Genomic DNA, 16,801 nt, shown 5'->3' with positions numbered 1-16,801 from the left:
AAAATGTGGAAAAGTTCAAGGGGGCCGAATACTTTTGCAAGCAGCTGTCTTTACACAGACAGAAAGGGCAGTTTTACTGGTCTAGACCACATAAGATGGGCTGTATGTAAATGAGTTTGATATTCCTGCCTTAAGATTTGAGGAAAGAGAAGAAGAAATAGCAGACCATTAAAAATAAACAGTATCTGAAAGTCATGTCTGAGAAACAACAGCACAGAGCTGACACAGAATCTGAGAGATAAATATGGGCCTTCAGTTGATCCATCCACTGTTCACTGAAGCCTCATCAGAAATGGTCTCAGTGGAAGGGTGACTGTCAAGAAGCCATTCTTAAGGGAAACAAAGAGAAAAGGCTGAGGTATGAAAATTACACAAGAACTGGACTGAAAATCAGTGTCAACATATCTGATGGAGAGATCATTCAAACTTTAATGAAGCAGAGAAAGGAACAAAAGGCAGTCAACATCCAACGAAGAGCTCTGGAACATCCTTCAAGAAGTCTGGAGAACTACAAGGGCTGGCTTCCTTTGTTTTCCTTTAGGGGTTTGAAGATGAAGGATAATTATATACCTTGTTTAAGAGTCGGAATTTAAGAAAGCATGGTTTTATTTAATTATTCTATACCTATTTATGGTAAATGGCCTGTATTTGTATAGCGCTTTACTAGTCCCTAAGGCGCTTTACACATCCAGTCATCCACCCATTCACACACACTGGTGATGGCAAGCTACATTGTAGCCACAGCCACCCTGGGGCGCACTGACAGAGGCGAGGCTGCCGAACACTGGTGCCACCGGGCCCTCTGACCACCACCAGTAGGAAACGGGTCAAGTGTCTTGCCCAAGGACACAACAACCGATACTGTCCAAGCCGGGGCTCGAACCGGCAACCTTCCGATTACAAGGCGAACTCCCAACTCTTGAGCCACGATCGCCCACGATCAAACCTTCTTCCCAGTACCGTCCACTAACCGGGGATTACTCGGTGGTTCTTACCTCGTTGTCCTTAACAGCCTGAGCTTGGTTTTCAGTGTAATGCCACGTGATACTCGCAGGCTGGAAATCTTTGGGAGGCCCAGCATCTGCTATTATGACCTTCTCGCATGGACGGACCATTCCACAGTCTCGAGCCACCGATATGGCCGTCAACATATTGTCGCCTATCAGAAGATACAGAGGAGAGGAGGGAAATGAGAGGCACAAACATTTGAATTTGCGTCGCAAATAAAAGACAAATTGACTGAGCTGCATTACCCGTGACCATCAATGTGCGTATGTTGGCTCGCTGTAATTCACATAAAACACCAGCAGTCTCTGGTTTGATTTTGTTCTGCATAATGATCAGACCGAGGAACTCCATGTTGGTCTCTATTACGTCCCTATGAGAGAAAAATCATAGACTTCTATAAATTGTGCTGCCATTTTTTAAGGAATCCACAAAAAGTCACATTTAGAGAAAAACAGATATCAGGATGAATCTGGGACACACGGTGACTTCTGACTTTTAGACATCATAAATCTGAGGTTATCGCTGCATCAAAGCAGTTTAAGAGCTCAGCTCACTTACATAACATTCTTCCTGTTTTTAAGTTTAGTTAATGATTTCCTACTTTTATCACACTGACCCCAAACACCCGGAAACAAACACTAATATGCTGCTGTACAGCGAGCACGTCTTTGAGCATAGAGTCACTTAATAAATCATTCATATTGCAGTCGCCTCAAACAGTTTTGTGCCTTTTGGCAGCACGACATTGTGGCAGATGACAAAACTGCTAGTCATTTCAAATACTTCCAATATAAAAGCTCTCAAACAAGCCTTCCTCCTCATGTTTCACTTAGCAAGGACATTTTCTGCCCTGCAATAGAAGGACTTTGAGCTAAGTTACTCTAAGAGCAGCTTCGAGCTTCTAAAAGCGTCATCAGCAAGATGAGAAACCACATTACAAGCATTTTCTTCAGGGTGGGAGTATCCACATGCACTGTGGGCAGTATTATCTGAGGATACGGGCGTACAGTACCTGCTGAGGCTCTGGACTTTGTGCCAGGAGAGTTTGGACTCTAGCTGACGATGTGCCAGGGCAATAACCCTGAAGCCCTGCCTGGTGTAGGCCTCCAGAGTCTCTGTGAACGTCTGTGGGACTAAACAGAAGGTCAGAGCTATGTTGGTGTGACCTTATTATATAACATGAGACAAGATAAGAAATGATTTTGTGGGACAGGGAGGACATATTTTATTCATTTGTATTTCTTTACAGCAAAGTCAAATTAAAAGGGAGGAAATAACCATCCCATGTCTGACTTGTGTGCTGTCTGCAGAGGCTGGCCACCACCTCCGGTGCCCCTTTTAAGAAGGCGTCCATGTGTTTTGCCCCAAGCCTCCTGACCACCACGCTCATCCTCTGCAGCGCCGAGGAGAAGGGGAACTGACGCACAATGCCCATCTCACAGGCCTGAGGAGCAAAAGTCACATGTTTGAACTGGGGGGGGAAAAAAAAAAAAAAAATTGCTCCGATTCTAAAAATGTGTTGATTTATTCTCTTCATAACAAGTGATTCAAAGACAGTTTGACAGCTGCTTCCAGGCTTCATGCTAGGCTATAATTTTCAGTTAGCTACGTCAGATTTACAAGATTTAACACTGAGTAACAAAGTGAATACAAAAACATTGATGTTTTCATGAAGTGGCAACTTACAGATAATTCAGAAAGCTCCTGAAAAAGAAAAAAAACCAAAATGTGTCATATTAGGAAAATCCGGCATTGATTTATAGTCATCAATGAACATACGGAGGTCACGGTACCATGCTCTGAGGTAGTGGATTGCTCTGATGGGCTTCAGGGGCGATGTGCTTTGGAGGGCGTACAACTGTGGGCATTATGGGATTGTGGAGCGCGGTTTCTTCCTCTGTGGGTTCTTCTAGGATCTAAAACAAAAACATCACCTTTCTGCCTTGAATCACTGAGTCAAGGCTGCTGTAAATAAAGGTATTTTTTTTTCCTGGAGCTTGGAGCTGGAGATTTCACTTACAGGCTATCAGTAACTAACCACGCTAAACACTCAAAATCTCTGCTTACCCAGCCTGTAGCGCTGAACATCTTGAGGTCCAAAGGGTCTCCAGAGAGCTCTCCTTCTATTTTGGTCAGTGAGTGGCAGGTTGCCATGCAGGCCACGAATGTAGTGTTTACAAGACTGACTTTAGCAGCCTCAGACTCAGGTGAACAAAAGCTGCAGTGAAGAGAGAAGGTCTGACTCAACGACTCGATTCTTTGTAGGTGCGAAAGAAGCAAATCGTGACTCTATATAACTGTGTGAGAAAACAACACAAAGTTTCTGTGACATTTCCAAATCTGTTAATAGAAGCCCTGATAGTAAAGGTCTAAATTTCTCTGTCCAGTGTTTCATAGAGGCAAAGTTAAAGACTGTACATAAAAGATGGAACTATTGGTTCACAGGCTACTAATGTAAGCGCGGACGTTGTTTGGTTGGTTTTCTGAAATCAGAAGAAATTAGCATCGAGTGGATTCAACCGAGAAACAGTCCTCAGGATGTTTACTGTAGCAACATGTTAGCCACACCCTAAAGCATACGCGGCTTTACTCCAAAGAAAGATTTTCTAAAAAAAAAAAACAAAAACAAAAAAACAGACTTTTTATATATTTAACAAGATTTAAAATAATTGACTTTGCCCATAAACTCATCAACAAAAGATTTAGCAAGGTCAAAATCAAAAGTGAGTACGACTGTCACGACTGTGAGTACGAAAGCCTCAGACTTTCACGATCAGATACGCCCTCTGCTTGCCATCTACTATGTACAGTTTGGGGTGATCGTGGCTCAAGAGTTGGGCGTTCGCCTTGTAATTGAAAGGTTGCCGGTTTGAGCCCCGGCTTGGACAGTCTCGGTCGTTGTGTCCTTGGGCAAGACACTTCACCCGTTGCCTACTGGTGGTGGTCAGAGGGCCCGGTGGCGCCAGTGTCCGGCAGCCTCGCCTCTGTCAGTGCGCCCCAGGGCAGCTGTGGCTACAATGTAGCTTGCCATCACCAGTGTGTGAATGGGTGGGTGACTGGATGTGTAAAGCACTTTGGGGTCCTTAGGGACTAGTAAAGCGCTATAAAATACAGGCCATTTACCATTTTACAGTCTATGACCAAAGAAGACACAATTACTTTTCCTTCAGATGTGTCAGGACAAAATTATTAGAGAAACTGTTAGCGGACAGCAGTAAAATACAGATGCATTCTTTGTTATTCAATAAATCAACAAGCCGCTAAATGAAGCATTTTAAAGCTATGATGCAGTGATGCAATACCGTTTTGTATGTGCCGTCTTTATTTTGAGAGAACTTTACAGAGACTAGACAGTAAAGCATGGATGGAGTGGGGGGGAGCAATATGCAGGAAATGACTGAGGGGCAAGTTGAACTAAGGCACCTGCAGTTGCCTTTGGCATATTTGCTACTTGCACAAAGAGGTGAGCTATAGCAGTTCCTATTTGTTTCTGGTTATACTCGGAGATCTGATCTTAATATGCACACGAATGGCAATAAACCCAAAGTTGCCACTTCCTACCTGCCATCCTCAGCCCTGTGAATGGCCCACAGGTCCAAACCGTCCTCGGTCAGAGTACCAGTCTGAGGGAAAACAAAAACTGCACATTATTACGAAGCTACCAACTCAGGCCTCGTACATCTCATCAGCAAGAGCAGGAAATCAATCTGAACAGCCCATAATTCTAGACAGTGGAACGGAATAAGACTAAGCAGCTTCCTCAAAGGACAAAACAAGGACAAAGATGTGACCCAGCATGTCTGTGTGGAAGCATTTAGCTGTTTAGTACATAATCTTTCTACCAACTGAGGTCAGTGTTAAAAATAAATAAATAAAACCAACAACAACAACCTTTAGCTCCTTTACAACCAAACAAACTATGAATAAAGTCTGTGTCTTTTTATTTTCAGAACTGATGAATTTGTTCCTTCTCTTAATGAATTATACAATCTAGAAAATGTTGGAAAATGCCTGGAAAAACAGACTTCACTGAATAATGAATCAAATTTATCAACTTTGAATGCTTTTCTCAAACTAACAACATTACAACCCGTTTCTCATTGTGCTCACTGGGTGCTCGTGATAACAAAAGGAAAATTACATGTCAAGCACAGCCTGCTTAGATACGTCTAAGTCCTTATAAACTTGTACAGCATCACTCTTTTGAGTGCATAAAGCTCGGTGCTATGAACAAACAGCATATTTGCACGACCACAGCTCTGCCTCGAGACATTTACGGTCATTAAATCATGCACTCACTCTCAAAAAAAGAACTTGTGCTTGAACTGGAAGTGGGTTTGAATGTGTTGAAAACCAATTTCCATGCATTTTGTCTGAGGACTGATTTCTGAGCTACTTCAGATCCTCAGCTTCTACATTTTCTAACTCACCTTGTCAAAGCAAACCACGTTAAGCTGACCGCACATGTTGATCCTCTGTGGACTGATGCAGAAGATGCCGACGCGCTTCAGACGCCGCTGTGCGTAAACGATGCCGGCCGTCATGGCGGCCGGTAAGGCCGGGGGAACGGTAATGGTCACGATGTCCAGAGATTCAATAATGATGGTTTTAGCTGGGACCTGGAGAGAACAGACAGCAACTGTGATTCAGCTCACTGAAGACCTTCATAAGCCTCTTAAAGAGCAGTAATACCTTGTTCATGATGCTCAGGACGATGGTATAGATGAAGCCGATGCCTGCCACCCCAACAAGACACAACAGGAACAGGTATGCGTCGTGGTACAGCTTGAAGTCAGTGGGTTTAGGGTAAAGAATAGAACGCACAAGTTGGCCTTTCTCTGTGCTAAAGCCTGTGGAGACACACAAGTAATACTCTCTGATTATTTTCTTCCTTTTGAGGGTGCTCAGTCTAAAGCAGAAGCTAAACCACCACAGTGGGTCCCAGTCCGTCTCTCTCCAGTTTACCTGTTCTCACCACAACAGCTTTCACCAGTTCTCCGGTGTAGAAGCGGGTCTGGATGACGTGGGTACCACAGTAGAGGGTGTGTTTTTTATGCTCATCTATATTGTAGCTCCTGGCTCCTTCCTCGCCAGCACTGGGCAGACTGGTCTTGGTGACTGGCACACTCTCTCCTAAAAGAGATTTTTTTTTTTATAATCAAAAGAAAATATCAAAAAGAACAGATGCAGAAATGAAGACCAGAACACCAGAATGGCTTTTACTGAAATATTGCAGAAGAATCCCAGCAAAATATTTATTCAATTAACCACCAGGGCATCACATATTGTGACCTACAGGAGGGGAAAAAACAAATGGTGCCAAAAACCATGGCTACCAGGACATCACAATATGTGGACAGGATCCAGCTTTCAACATACAGTCACGTGAAAAACAAAGTCTGCATTTCACCTTGTCTGGTGCATATCAGCACAGAGAGCTCAAACAAACTGTCAACCACGGCGGTAGAGGCGTGATGATTCGGGTTTGTTTTACATCCACACGACCTGGCACCCTGCAGTTATTGAGTCGACCATAAACTCGTGATAAGTCAAATGTGATGTCATCTGTCTAACAACTAGTCATTGAACAGGACAACGATCCCAAACACAGCAGCAAATCTGCATCAAGATGTCTTAAAAAGAAGAGAATTGGGGTGTTGAGAATGCCTTGGCAAAGTCCAGACCGCAAACTTACTGAAATGCTGCGGCAGGACTTTAACAGGAGAACTGTGCATATCTCGATGCCCAAAAACGTTAAAAAGCTAAACACTGTGAAATAAGTGGCCCAAAATCCCCCATAATGATGTAAGACACACGTGTCATACATAAGTTATTGCTGCCAAAAGTGGTTCTACAGGCTAATGAATCATAGTGTATTCTTAGTTTTTCAAAGGACCGTTTACAGTCATGTGAAAAACGTTCTTCACATGACTGTACTTAATTACATGGGATATTTACTTATGACAAATAGTCATAAAACAAAAACAACACCTAGCAATACAACGAGGCAGACATAAATAAAAGGAACAAACGTCAAATATAAAAATTCTATGATGTAAAAAATGTTATTATCAGATGATAGGCAAACAGATGACTGCCCTCACGCAGCTCCAGCTATTTCTTGACAATAACAATCTCTATGAGAAGTTCCAGTCTGGTTTTAGAGCTCGGCATAGCACAGAAACCGCCCTTCTGAGAGTTTTTAATGATTTGCTTTTAACTGTTGACTCTGGTTGTGCTGCTGTCTTAGTAACCCTGGACCTGACAGCAGCCTTCGACACTGTTGATCACAACATACTGCTATCCCGCCTTCAACATTGTGTCGGTTTAAAGGGCACTGTCTTAAAGTTTTTCCAGTCCTATTTGAATAATAGGAGTTTTTCTGTTCACCTTGGTGAACTGTCATCTCCCAGAGCTCCTTTAACCTGTGGCGTACCTCAGGGGTCCATACTAGGCCCCCTGTTGTTTATTCTGTACTTGCTCCCTCTGGGCGATGTGCTCCGTAAACATAATGTGTCCTTCCACATCTTTGCCGATGATATTCAGATCTACCTCCCTCTGAGGTTGAACTGCAATGTTTCTTTGCAGCCGCTACTCTCCTGCTTGTCTGACATTAAGACTTGGATGACTCTTAACTTCTTACACCTTAATGAAAGCAAAACTGAAGTCATTGTGTTTGGGCTTCCTAAAGATCCCAACTTCTCTCTTGACTTTTTGGGACCCCTAACCTCCGATTGCACTTCTTCCATTAAGAGTCTTGGTGTTATTTTTGACAATGCTTTTAAACTTGATAAACAAATCAGCTCTGTAGTTAAGGGATCTTTTTATCATTTGCGGATTTTAGCCAAAGTCAAGTCTTACCTTTGCAGGAACGATCTAGAAAGAGTGGTCCATGCTTTTATTACTTCACGGCTAGACTACTGCAATTCCCTCTATGCTGGCCTAGATCGTTCCTGTCTACATCGCCTTCAACTGGTGCAGAACGCTGCCGCTCGCCTGTTGACCGGTTCAAAAAAAAGAGACCACATCACTCCGGTTCTCTGCTCTCTCCACTGGCTCCCAGTTGCCTTTAGGATTGATTTTAAAATCTTATTGCTGGCTTTTAAGGTTTTAAATGGCACTGCACCTTCTTACCTGTCAGAACTCCTTAGAACTTATCGCCCCAGGAGATCTTTGAGGTCAGCCGACCTGATGCTTTTAGATGTTCCCAGGTATAAATTAAAGACAAAGGGAGAGAGGGCGTTTGCTGTGGCTGCACCCAGACTGTGGAACAGTTTACCTCCTCACGTCAGACTCTCCAAAAGCCTAGAAACTTTTAAAACCGCTCTTAAAACTCACCTCTTTTCATTGGCTTTTAGAAAGGTTTAATTTATTTGTTTTATATATTTTTATTTTATTTTTATCAGCGAGGTGTTATTACGAAATTGTGTTCTATTGTATTTTTATCTGTATTTACTGTACAGCACTTTGGTCAGCCTTGGTTGTTTTTAAATGTGCTCTATAAATAAACTTGACTTGACTTGACTTTTAAAATGAGAACACTAGAGATGCAGAAAATAAAACATCTCAGAGCTCGCATCATTCCCATTCACATATAGGCAGGCTTCAGCGTCCACCTGGCTTCAAGTCACCTCGCTGGACAGCTTTGGAAAATGTGAAGAAGGAAGGCATTTTGAACTTTTGTAATTTTTCCAAACCATGAATCGTAGCGCTAATTAAAGACTGGACGATGCTTTTAGTTTACTCACTGGTTGGGGTGGAAAAAGTCCAATTTCAAAGTATATTAGCGTGTTTTCCTTTAGTTGGTAAACAATAATGTGCAAATGTTAGAAGATGCTTGCCTTGGATCCAGGTACATCTGGGTCCATGTTTTCAGGACGAGCTTCTACGTTCTAATGTGACTACTGCAAAGCCCCGCCCACATGCTCTTAAAAACCTCCTGTTTGTGAACGCCAGCCAATCAGAGTAAAATTATCTTAAACTGAGCAAAGTGTGAGGTGCCTTAACAGCTTTCTAACTGAGAGCAAAAGGTCAGAGAAGGATATGATGTCCAAATCTATGGATTCATTCAAGGAAAGCAGATGAACTTTGCATAAGTTAGAGCCTGCTGAACTTGTTTTAAAGGACCAGTGATGATACAATAAAGTAATGTATGACAATGTGGGCAAAAAAAAAAAAGAAGAAAAAAAAAATGTAATGATGACATAATAGCTCATCAGGTTATTCCCTGTAAAATGACAAATGTGACCTAAGTTCTTCTGAACTGTGGACGGGCAAAGAACGCCTCGCCGTGGCATAAGCTAATCAGTCCTTCAGCTAGACGAGCTAAAAATCAAAGCCAGCTTAATCTTTGATATATTGTAGCAGTGACAGAAGTACCAGCTGCCTCTCACGAACAGTCATAAAGTGTAAAGAGATAAGTGACGAGAGATAACCACTGATTCCTGGAAGAACGGTAGTAACTTTTCTCCACGGCGAGCGCGGCGAAGAGCAGTCTCACCTGTCAGCATGCTCTCGTTCACAATGCAGGTTCCGCAGACGAGCACTGCGTCGCACGGCATTATCATCCCATTCGCTGGAATGGCGATGACATCGCCGGGCACGAGCTCCGTTGACATGGCCTGTTCAATATCTGTGGTCAAGATCATGAAAGAAGACTTTGGATACACACTGTCTCTGTAGCCAGTCACAAGGCAAAGCAGCTATTAGCTGTGTGTCATGATCAGAGATGAAAACATGCCTTTATTCCCTCTGCACACAGAAACACGAACCACGCTGTGGGCTGCCACCATGTCGTGCAGCATGACGTATTGCTGAAAGGAGAAGAAAAACAGCTCTTGAAAGGCACCAGAACACAACTGCGTTGAAAACGGGTGACCGAGAGCAGAGCCGTCTCAGGCATGACCCACCTTTTTAATGGTGTACAGTGAGGTAGCGATAGAAATGATGGACATTAAAACAATGGCCGAGGCATAATAATAATAATCTTCAAAGCTCCAGAGAATAATGCTGAAGAGCTGGAAGATGTAAAATGGGTTCAAGACCTGAAAAAAAAAAACATGCAAACAGGGGGAATTAGAAGAAATGATAGATGTGCTGTAAGAAAATATGTTATGCAAGAGCTTGAAACTCACCTCCTTTACCAGAAGCTTTAACAGAGAGGGCACTCTCACTGCAATCTCATTCTCCCCAAAAAACACCCTCCTGATAAAGAAGAATCCAATTTGTCCATCATGAAAAATCCATCTGCTGCTTCTTCATTTTTTTTTTTTAAATGAGCAAATAACTTAAGAAAACAGCCTGTAAGAAAGCCCAGCATGTACCTGTAGTCTTGTAATGTTTTAGAAAGCCCAGAGCTGTGCTCAGAGTGAAGGCTTGCACAGCTCACATTCACATCCTCCAGGCCTCTAGAAAATGAATACAATTCATGTCAACCAGAGGTGGGACCAAGTCATTGTTTTGCAAGTCTCAAGTAAGTCTCAAGTCTTTATCCTCAAGTCTCAAGTCAAGTCTCAAGTAATGTCAGGCAAGTCAGAGTCGAGTCTCAAGTCACTGGTGTAAAAGTCCGAGTCAAGTCACAAGTCTGAAACTTTGAATTTCAAGTCCTTTCGAGTCTTTAAAAAAAACAAAACGAAAAAATAATGTTGCAGTTATATGCTAAATGTAAATATTAGACCATGTAATTTTAAAATCTGTGTTTTTCTCAACACATGACAAAATAGTGAACTTAGAAAATATACACAAATTGTGAAATTGCACCTCTTTAAAATGCAGCTCAATTAAACTTAGCTCCAAGAATAATTTTCACCGACAGTTCTGAGATAAGCTGCATGTTATTCTTGGATGCGGTTGTAGGACCGGCTTTAAAATCGCATGACAAAAATATCATACACATTAAAAAAACTGTATCACCAACGTAGCCTGGACAACATTTGCTAGTTAGATGAAGTCAGCTATCTCATCTTAGCATATTTATATGCATATTTATAATCATATGGTTCTTGGAGTGAGCGCATACACTCATGAAGTTTAGTAACTTCAGGTCACTGCAACAAGCCCAGGTACAGTTTACCGACGGATGGGTGCAGGACCTTGAAATGCACCGTGTAGAAAGTAAAGACCATCGTACGTATCATAAGTTTACCAGTCTCACAAATTGTCGTCATAAATACACATTCCTTAACCGTTTATTAATAGGACCTTTGAGCTCAACGGTAATTAATTAGTAGTGGAAATAATTTCTGGTACCCATCACAGAAATGTAGCAGAGACAATAATATTGTATGCTGTAATCGTACTGGGCAATTAGTGATACAAAACAACTGTTTTATCCTGTGAATAAAAGTATATGTTCTTGTCAATGTACCATAATAACAGAAGCGAAACGCAATATTGTGTCAGGACAATTCACTATTTATGCACAATAAATAAAGGAGCATAGCGCGACCATTTCTGTTCAGCGCCAGACTTGCTTGTAACCTATATCACTAATTATGTTATGAAAATGAGGTATTAACTACTAAAAAACACTGACCTTCGTGTAAATGCTTGGAGCAGACTAACCTGTGAGCTGGAGTGTTCTGGGACGTTATATTTGGTCTTTGAATGGCTGCAATCCAGGCCATCCGTCGCGTCTTTGTTACTTCGGAAACATGGCTTGAACAATTTCTCTTCAACGACATAATCCGATAACAACCGATCTCTTTACCCGTCGGCTTCCCGTGGCTGTCATGCGACCGGCTATTGCAGTTAATAATACAACAGCTTCTTGACATTTTTGTGTTTCTTTTTATTGCTGTATAACTGATTTTAATTGAAAGCCTGCGTGCGCTAGTACCGCTTGCCACGAGTTCCCAGAATCCTTTGCGGTTCTACCCGTGAATGACGTCACATTTTCAATCTCTATTTAATATGCATGTTAAATTTTATATTTGGGGTAAAATATCAAGTCTTTTCAAGTAAACAGGTTCAAGTCCAATTCAAGTCCCAAGTCATTGGAGTAAAAGTCCAAGTCAAGTCACAAGTCTGAGAACATTTTTTCAAGTCAAGTCTAAAGTCATAAAATTAATGACTCGAGTCTGACTCGAGTCCAAGTCATGTGACTCGAGTCCACACCTCTGATGTCAACTGCAGCTGAGCAGAGCAACACACACACCGACTGGGCATAACATTATGAGCACTGACAGGTGAAGTGAATAACACTGATTATCTCTTCATCGTGGCAGCTGTGAGTGGGTGGGATGTATTAGGAAGCAAGTGAACATTTTGTCCTCAAAGGTGATGTGTTACAAGCTGGAAAATCTGGGAAGTGTGAAGATTTAAGAGTCTGACGAGGGCCAAATTGTGATGGCTGGGCAACTGAGTCAGAGCATCTCCAAAGCTGCAGCTATCGTGGGGCGTTCTCGGTCTGCAGGGGTCACTGCTTCATGTATGCAGGATGTGCAGGAGAAACAAGTCGGACCCATGGACACCCCACCTCCTAACTTACATGACCTAAAGGATCCATTGTTTGGTGGGGGCTGTTTTGGCAGCAAAAGGGGGACCAACACAATATTAGGCAGGTGGTCATAATGTTATGCCTTATCGGTGTGTATCTGATCATGCAGAACCTGGCAAAAACTATGCAATCAACAAAAAAACTATTCTGTTACACCTCCTCACGCTTTTACGTTTAAAGCATATATAATATATATAGCATATATAATTTATATATATATAAATTTATATATTCATATAATTTAACTGAATTTGTAAAAAAAAAAAAAAGCTGTAATACATGTAGCACATCAAATATTCTGAACACAAGACTACAGCACACATACTCAGTGGGATGCTTACTTGTATAATTCAAAGTTCTGCATCACATCATTCCAGTAGTATCGAGCGCTGTGGTGGACGAAATAGTGAACCTGAGAGGGGGAGAGGGGAGAATCCAAACACTTAGTCTGTGAAACAGATTTGTTTAAAATGGGTTAGTTAGAAAACTATCAAATGGTAACAGGAGACACGGCTTCATACTAAAGTACCTGAACCAGCTGCCTGTGAGAAAACTGTCCGTAGCAGTCTTCGTGTACAGCGCTGACACCAAGGTCTCCGTCTCCATTTGTTACCTGGCTTTCAGGCTGGGAAGCCAAACTGTCAAAGGGCTTCTTCCCAGGAGCCAACATCACATGCACTTTGGCTCGAAACCACTGTCTGAACTCATCCTGAGGTAACAATATAAAGCAGCACAGTTTTCCTGTTCGTGAGGCCACACCAAATTTATCAGACACAGTATGGAACAGTATGTGTGCCACAGAAATAAAATGCTTCATTTCAATATTAAACTACAGCACATACCGTTGTCCTGAGCAGCACTGTGTGTGCGTCCTTCAGCGTGGTGTGAGTACAGGTGCTCTTCACACCCCACTCAGGTAACCAGTAGAGGAGCAGCAGCAGGAGACCACCAGAGCAAATAACACCTGCGCCCACCAGGATCATCTTCCACAGACAGGGTCTGTAACCCGACACCTCCTGCACAGATACGCTAACATGTTAACATGGCTGCGTAGTTGTCTCTTGTCTGTAAAACACCTGGTAATATGCTGGATTCAAGGACTTATTTCAGCCACAGATTAATTAATAGACAAGTGATTCTCTAGTAAGTATTTCCCAAAGCAGGTGGATGGTGTGCACTGGAATGCATCAGGAATGGCATCCTTCTTGCAATCCACCCTTTTATCTGTGATTGGGACCGGCACAAGGAGCTCGCTAGCTTGTGACCCCCCCCCCCCCGAAGCTGGTGCCTCCCCCCAGTCTCAAACCAGGGATGGACGGACAAAACCTGCATTATTTCATCTAACTGAAACTGAATTTGAAATCAAAGATATTCAATGTGTAATAAATACTAAGAGAATTGGAAAAACATATTAGTGACTTATCCTAATCTGGAGTCTAACACCGATTTACATCTTATATGTTAATGCACAGCTAGTTAGAGGTGGGACTCAGTAGACAACCCACAATACAATATTACTGTGATTATTAACATTGTGTGACCTGCTGAGCACTGCAGTGACATATGTTGTTCAACTACAAATTATGTCCTCAAAGTTAAACTTTATCAGTATCTGTTTTGTTGCAATACGATAAAGTTATCTCACGTCAGTTATTTTTTGGCTGCAAAATGAGATCATCAAGCGTACCAACACTGTCCTTAAAACCTGCTTTAAATGTAAGACAGTCTGCTATCAGTCTGTGAATGAATGGTAATTACGTGCAATCTGTTTCTGATAATACACCAATTAACTGCGACAAATCACTGAAAAAAAAAAAAAAAAAAGAACATCAATGCTGTCTACATAAAAAGAAATTCACATTTAACAGTAATTCATACACTCAACAAAAATATAAACGCAACACCTTTGTTACTGCTCCCATTCCCCATGGGATGGACGTAGAGACCTAAAATTCATTCCAGATACACAATATAACCATCCCTCCCAAACAGTGGTCACAAATCAGTCCAAATGTGTGGTAGTGGGCACATCTGCTATATTGAGATAATCCATCCCACCTCACAGGTGTGCCACATCAGGATGCTGATCTGACATCATGAGTAGTGCACAGGTGTACCTCAGACTGCCCACAACAATAGGCCACCCTGGAATGTGCAGTTTTGTCTCACAGCAAAATGCCACAGATGCCACAAGCAATGAGGGAGCGTGCAATTGGCATGCTGACAGCAGGAATGTCAACCAGATCTGTCGCCCGTGCATTGAATGTTCATTTCTCAACCATAAGCCGTCTCCACAGGCGTTTCAGAGAATATGGCAGCACATCCAACCGGCCTCACAACCGCAGACCTCGTGTAACCACACCAGCCCAGGACCTCCACATCCAGCAGGTTCACCTCCAAGATCGTCTGAGACCAGCCACCCAGACAGCTGCTGGAACAATTGGTTTGCACAACCAAACAATTTCTGCACAAACTGTCAGAAACCGTCTCAGGGACGCTCAACTGCATGCCCGTCGTCCTCATCGGGGTCTTGACCTGACTCCAGCTCGTCGCCGTAACAGACTTGTGTGGGCAAATGCTCACATTCGATGGCGTCCACAGGCCACAATTGACAATCTGATAGACTCCATGCGACGATGTGTTGCACTGCATGAGGCAAATGGTGGTCACACCAGATACTGACCGGTTCTGGGTCCCCAGACCCCCAATAGCGCAAAAAAACTGCACATTCCAGGGTGGCCTTTTGTTGTGGGCAGTCTGAGGTACACCTGTGCACTACTCATGATGTATTAGATTATTCTGTTATTATATGTTACCTTATATATGTAATCAGAGTAGTTGAATTAGAATACTGCTGTAGATCACATTATACCCTTTAATATAGAGTGTGTGAGCTGTATGTAGTTTAGTTCTCATTATACTTTTGAGTTAACAGAACATATTCACATATTAGTTCATTAGATAAATGTGCATCACTCTGTATCCTTGATCTGCTGGGAATGTGTTACACTGTTTTCTTGACATGCTTAATTGTTGAATCATGAAGAGAAGGTTGTAAGCAGGAGACTCTGTGTCTAAAGACAGGGGAGATAGATAGACCACATTCCACACCCCCACCTTACAGAAAGCAGAGAAACAACTGCCGAGGTCATAACTTAGGCGCTGTAACAGAGAAAAAATGTGATGTTTTGGCTTTTACGACTAGCTGGGGGCCACTAGAGACTATAAAAAGCTGAGCAACCCGTCACCATTTTGAGACATGTGCCTGACCCTCTGGTAGCATCTCTCCCGTCCGGACGTTGTAATGCTCTTATTGTTGAATTGTATGGAAATAAATGATTGTTGATTGAGCATTTATACACCGAGTATTGTCCTTCCTTCAGCCCAAAGATTCAAAGAATTGGGAGAATTCAACAACTTGGTGCCGTGTGACCCGGATCTTTGGTGTGCTGAGGAGGTGTAGATTTGGCCTTTGGTGAGATCGTGGGGCAAAGTGAACAGAAGGCCGGCCTAAAACAGAAAGGTAAGCACAGCCTGTTGTATTATAAATACCAAATGTGCATATTGGGCTTTCCAAATTAATCTGTTCGCTGAGTCACATGTATTTTCACAGTAAATTTGTCGGTGTCTGGTTTTTGGCGCAAGATACTAACAACATAAGTTGAGGCTGAATTCCAGTGTGTTAAATAAACTGCTTCTACCGAGAAACTAATAAGATACTACGTTGAGCTAGTTGCAGCCACTTTACCTTCCACATTTAATTTTGTCTAATACTGGCTTCTGTAGCAATAATACGTTAGAATTTCTTCTGAAGACGCGGCCATTAGTCCAGTACATTGAAGTCGAGGTTTGTTTATTTTGTTTATGGTGTCAGTGACGTCCTGGCTTTTGCCGGCTATGAAATAGAAGTTGATTTAAGGAAAAGCAGATGCTGGCTTCACGGTGCAGTTGAACGCTGGCAACGCGAGAGCGAAACACGTCCGTAGGTTTGGTTTATGATACGGCCGTGTTCCGGTGATGCGGCCGTGAAGTGCAGTAGTGGTTGGTGCTAGTTTTAGTACATTGGATAGAGGTTTTGACGGTGGTTTGTGGCGTCAGTCAAGTATAAAGGGCTGCGGTCATAATACAAAGTAAAAATTTAGTACATAGCAACACCTGGTTTATGATGTCAGGTATAACTTCGGGGATGCAAGCATCACTTTTATGATGCGACTTTGCCCCGTGGTGGCGGTCATAAGCGCAGAGAAAGGGGTATTTTGGTCTATGGTGCAGTGTGCTTTAAGAAGATCTAATAGT

The 16,801-nt window shown here is 42.5% G+C and overlaps 1 protein-coding gene across 3 annotated transcripts in view; it reads right to left on the bottom strand.

The window, feature by feature from the left end:
* LOC146648402 (polyamine-transporting ATPase 13A3-like) overlaps positions 1-16,801 on the bottom strand; it is a 40,271-nt gene that overhangs the window by 7,623 nt on the left and 15,847 nt on the right. For 2 of the 3 annotated variants that reach the window (XM_085388381.1, XM_085388382.1), the window contains exons 3-21: positions 13,348-13,521; positions 13,035-13,214; positions 12,847-12,917; positions 10,332-10,415; positions 10,143-10,212; positions 9,918-10,052; positions 9,749-9,821; positions 9,509-9,640; positions 5,974-6,141; positions 5,701-5,858; positions 5,439-5,627; positions 4,570-4,631; positions 3,076-3,226; positions 2,802-2,924; positions 2,695-2,712; positions 2,302-2,479; positions 2,021-2,141; positions 1,254-1,378; positions 996-1,159 (exon numbers count right to left, since the gene is read on the bottom strand). In XM_085388381.1, the coding sequence (XP_085244507.1) occupies positions 996-1,159; positions 1,254-1,378; positions 2,021-2,141; positions 2,302-2,479; positions 2,695-2,712; positions 2,802-2,924; positions 3,076-3,226; positions 4,570-4,631; positions 5,439-5,627; positions 5,701-5,858; positions 5,974-6,141; positions 9,509-9,640; positions 9,749-9,821; positions 9,918-10,052; positions 10,143-10,212; positions 10,332-10,415; positions 12,847-12,917; positions 13,035-13,214; positions 13,348-13,521 (2,376 nt within the window). The remainder of the gene's footprint in view (positions 1-995; positions 1,160-1,253; positions 1,379-2,020; positions 2,142-2,301; positions 2,480-2,694; positions 2,713-2,801; positions 2,925-3,075; positions 3,227-4,569; positions 4,632-5,438; positions 5,628-5,700; positions 5,859-5,973; positions 6,142-9,508; positions 9,641-9,748; positions 9,822-9,917; positions 10,053-10,142; positions 10,213-10,331; positions 10,416-12,846; positions 12,918-13,034; positions 13,215-13,347; positions 13,522-16,801) is intronic. The other variant, XM_085388380.1, reaches the window with a different exon arrangement.

The sequence above is a fragment of the Rhamphochromis longiceps genome, linkage group LG18 (assembly GCF_057381845.1).
Source record: "Rhamphochromis longiceps isolate RC_006_pf linkage group LG18, R_longiceps_female_GT1.1, whole genome shotgun sequence".
Taxonomy (NCBI): Eukaryota; Metazoa; Chordata; class Actinopteri; order Cichliformes; family Cichlidae; genus Rhamphochromis; species Rhamphochromis longiceps.
Note: the sequence above shows the minus strand (reverse complement) of the source record. Positions and strands in the feature narration are given on the sequence as shown.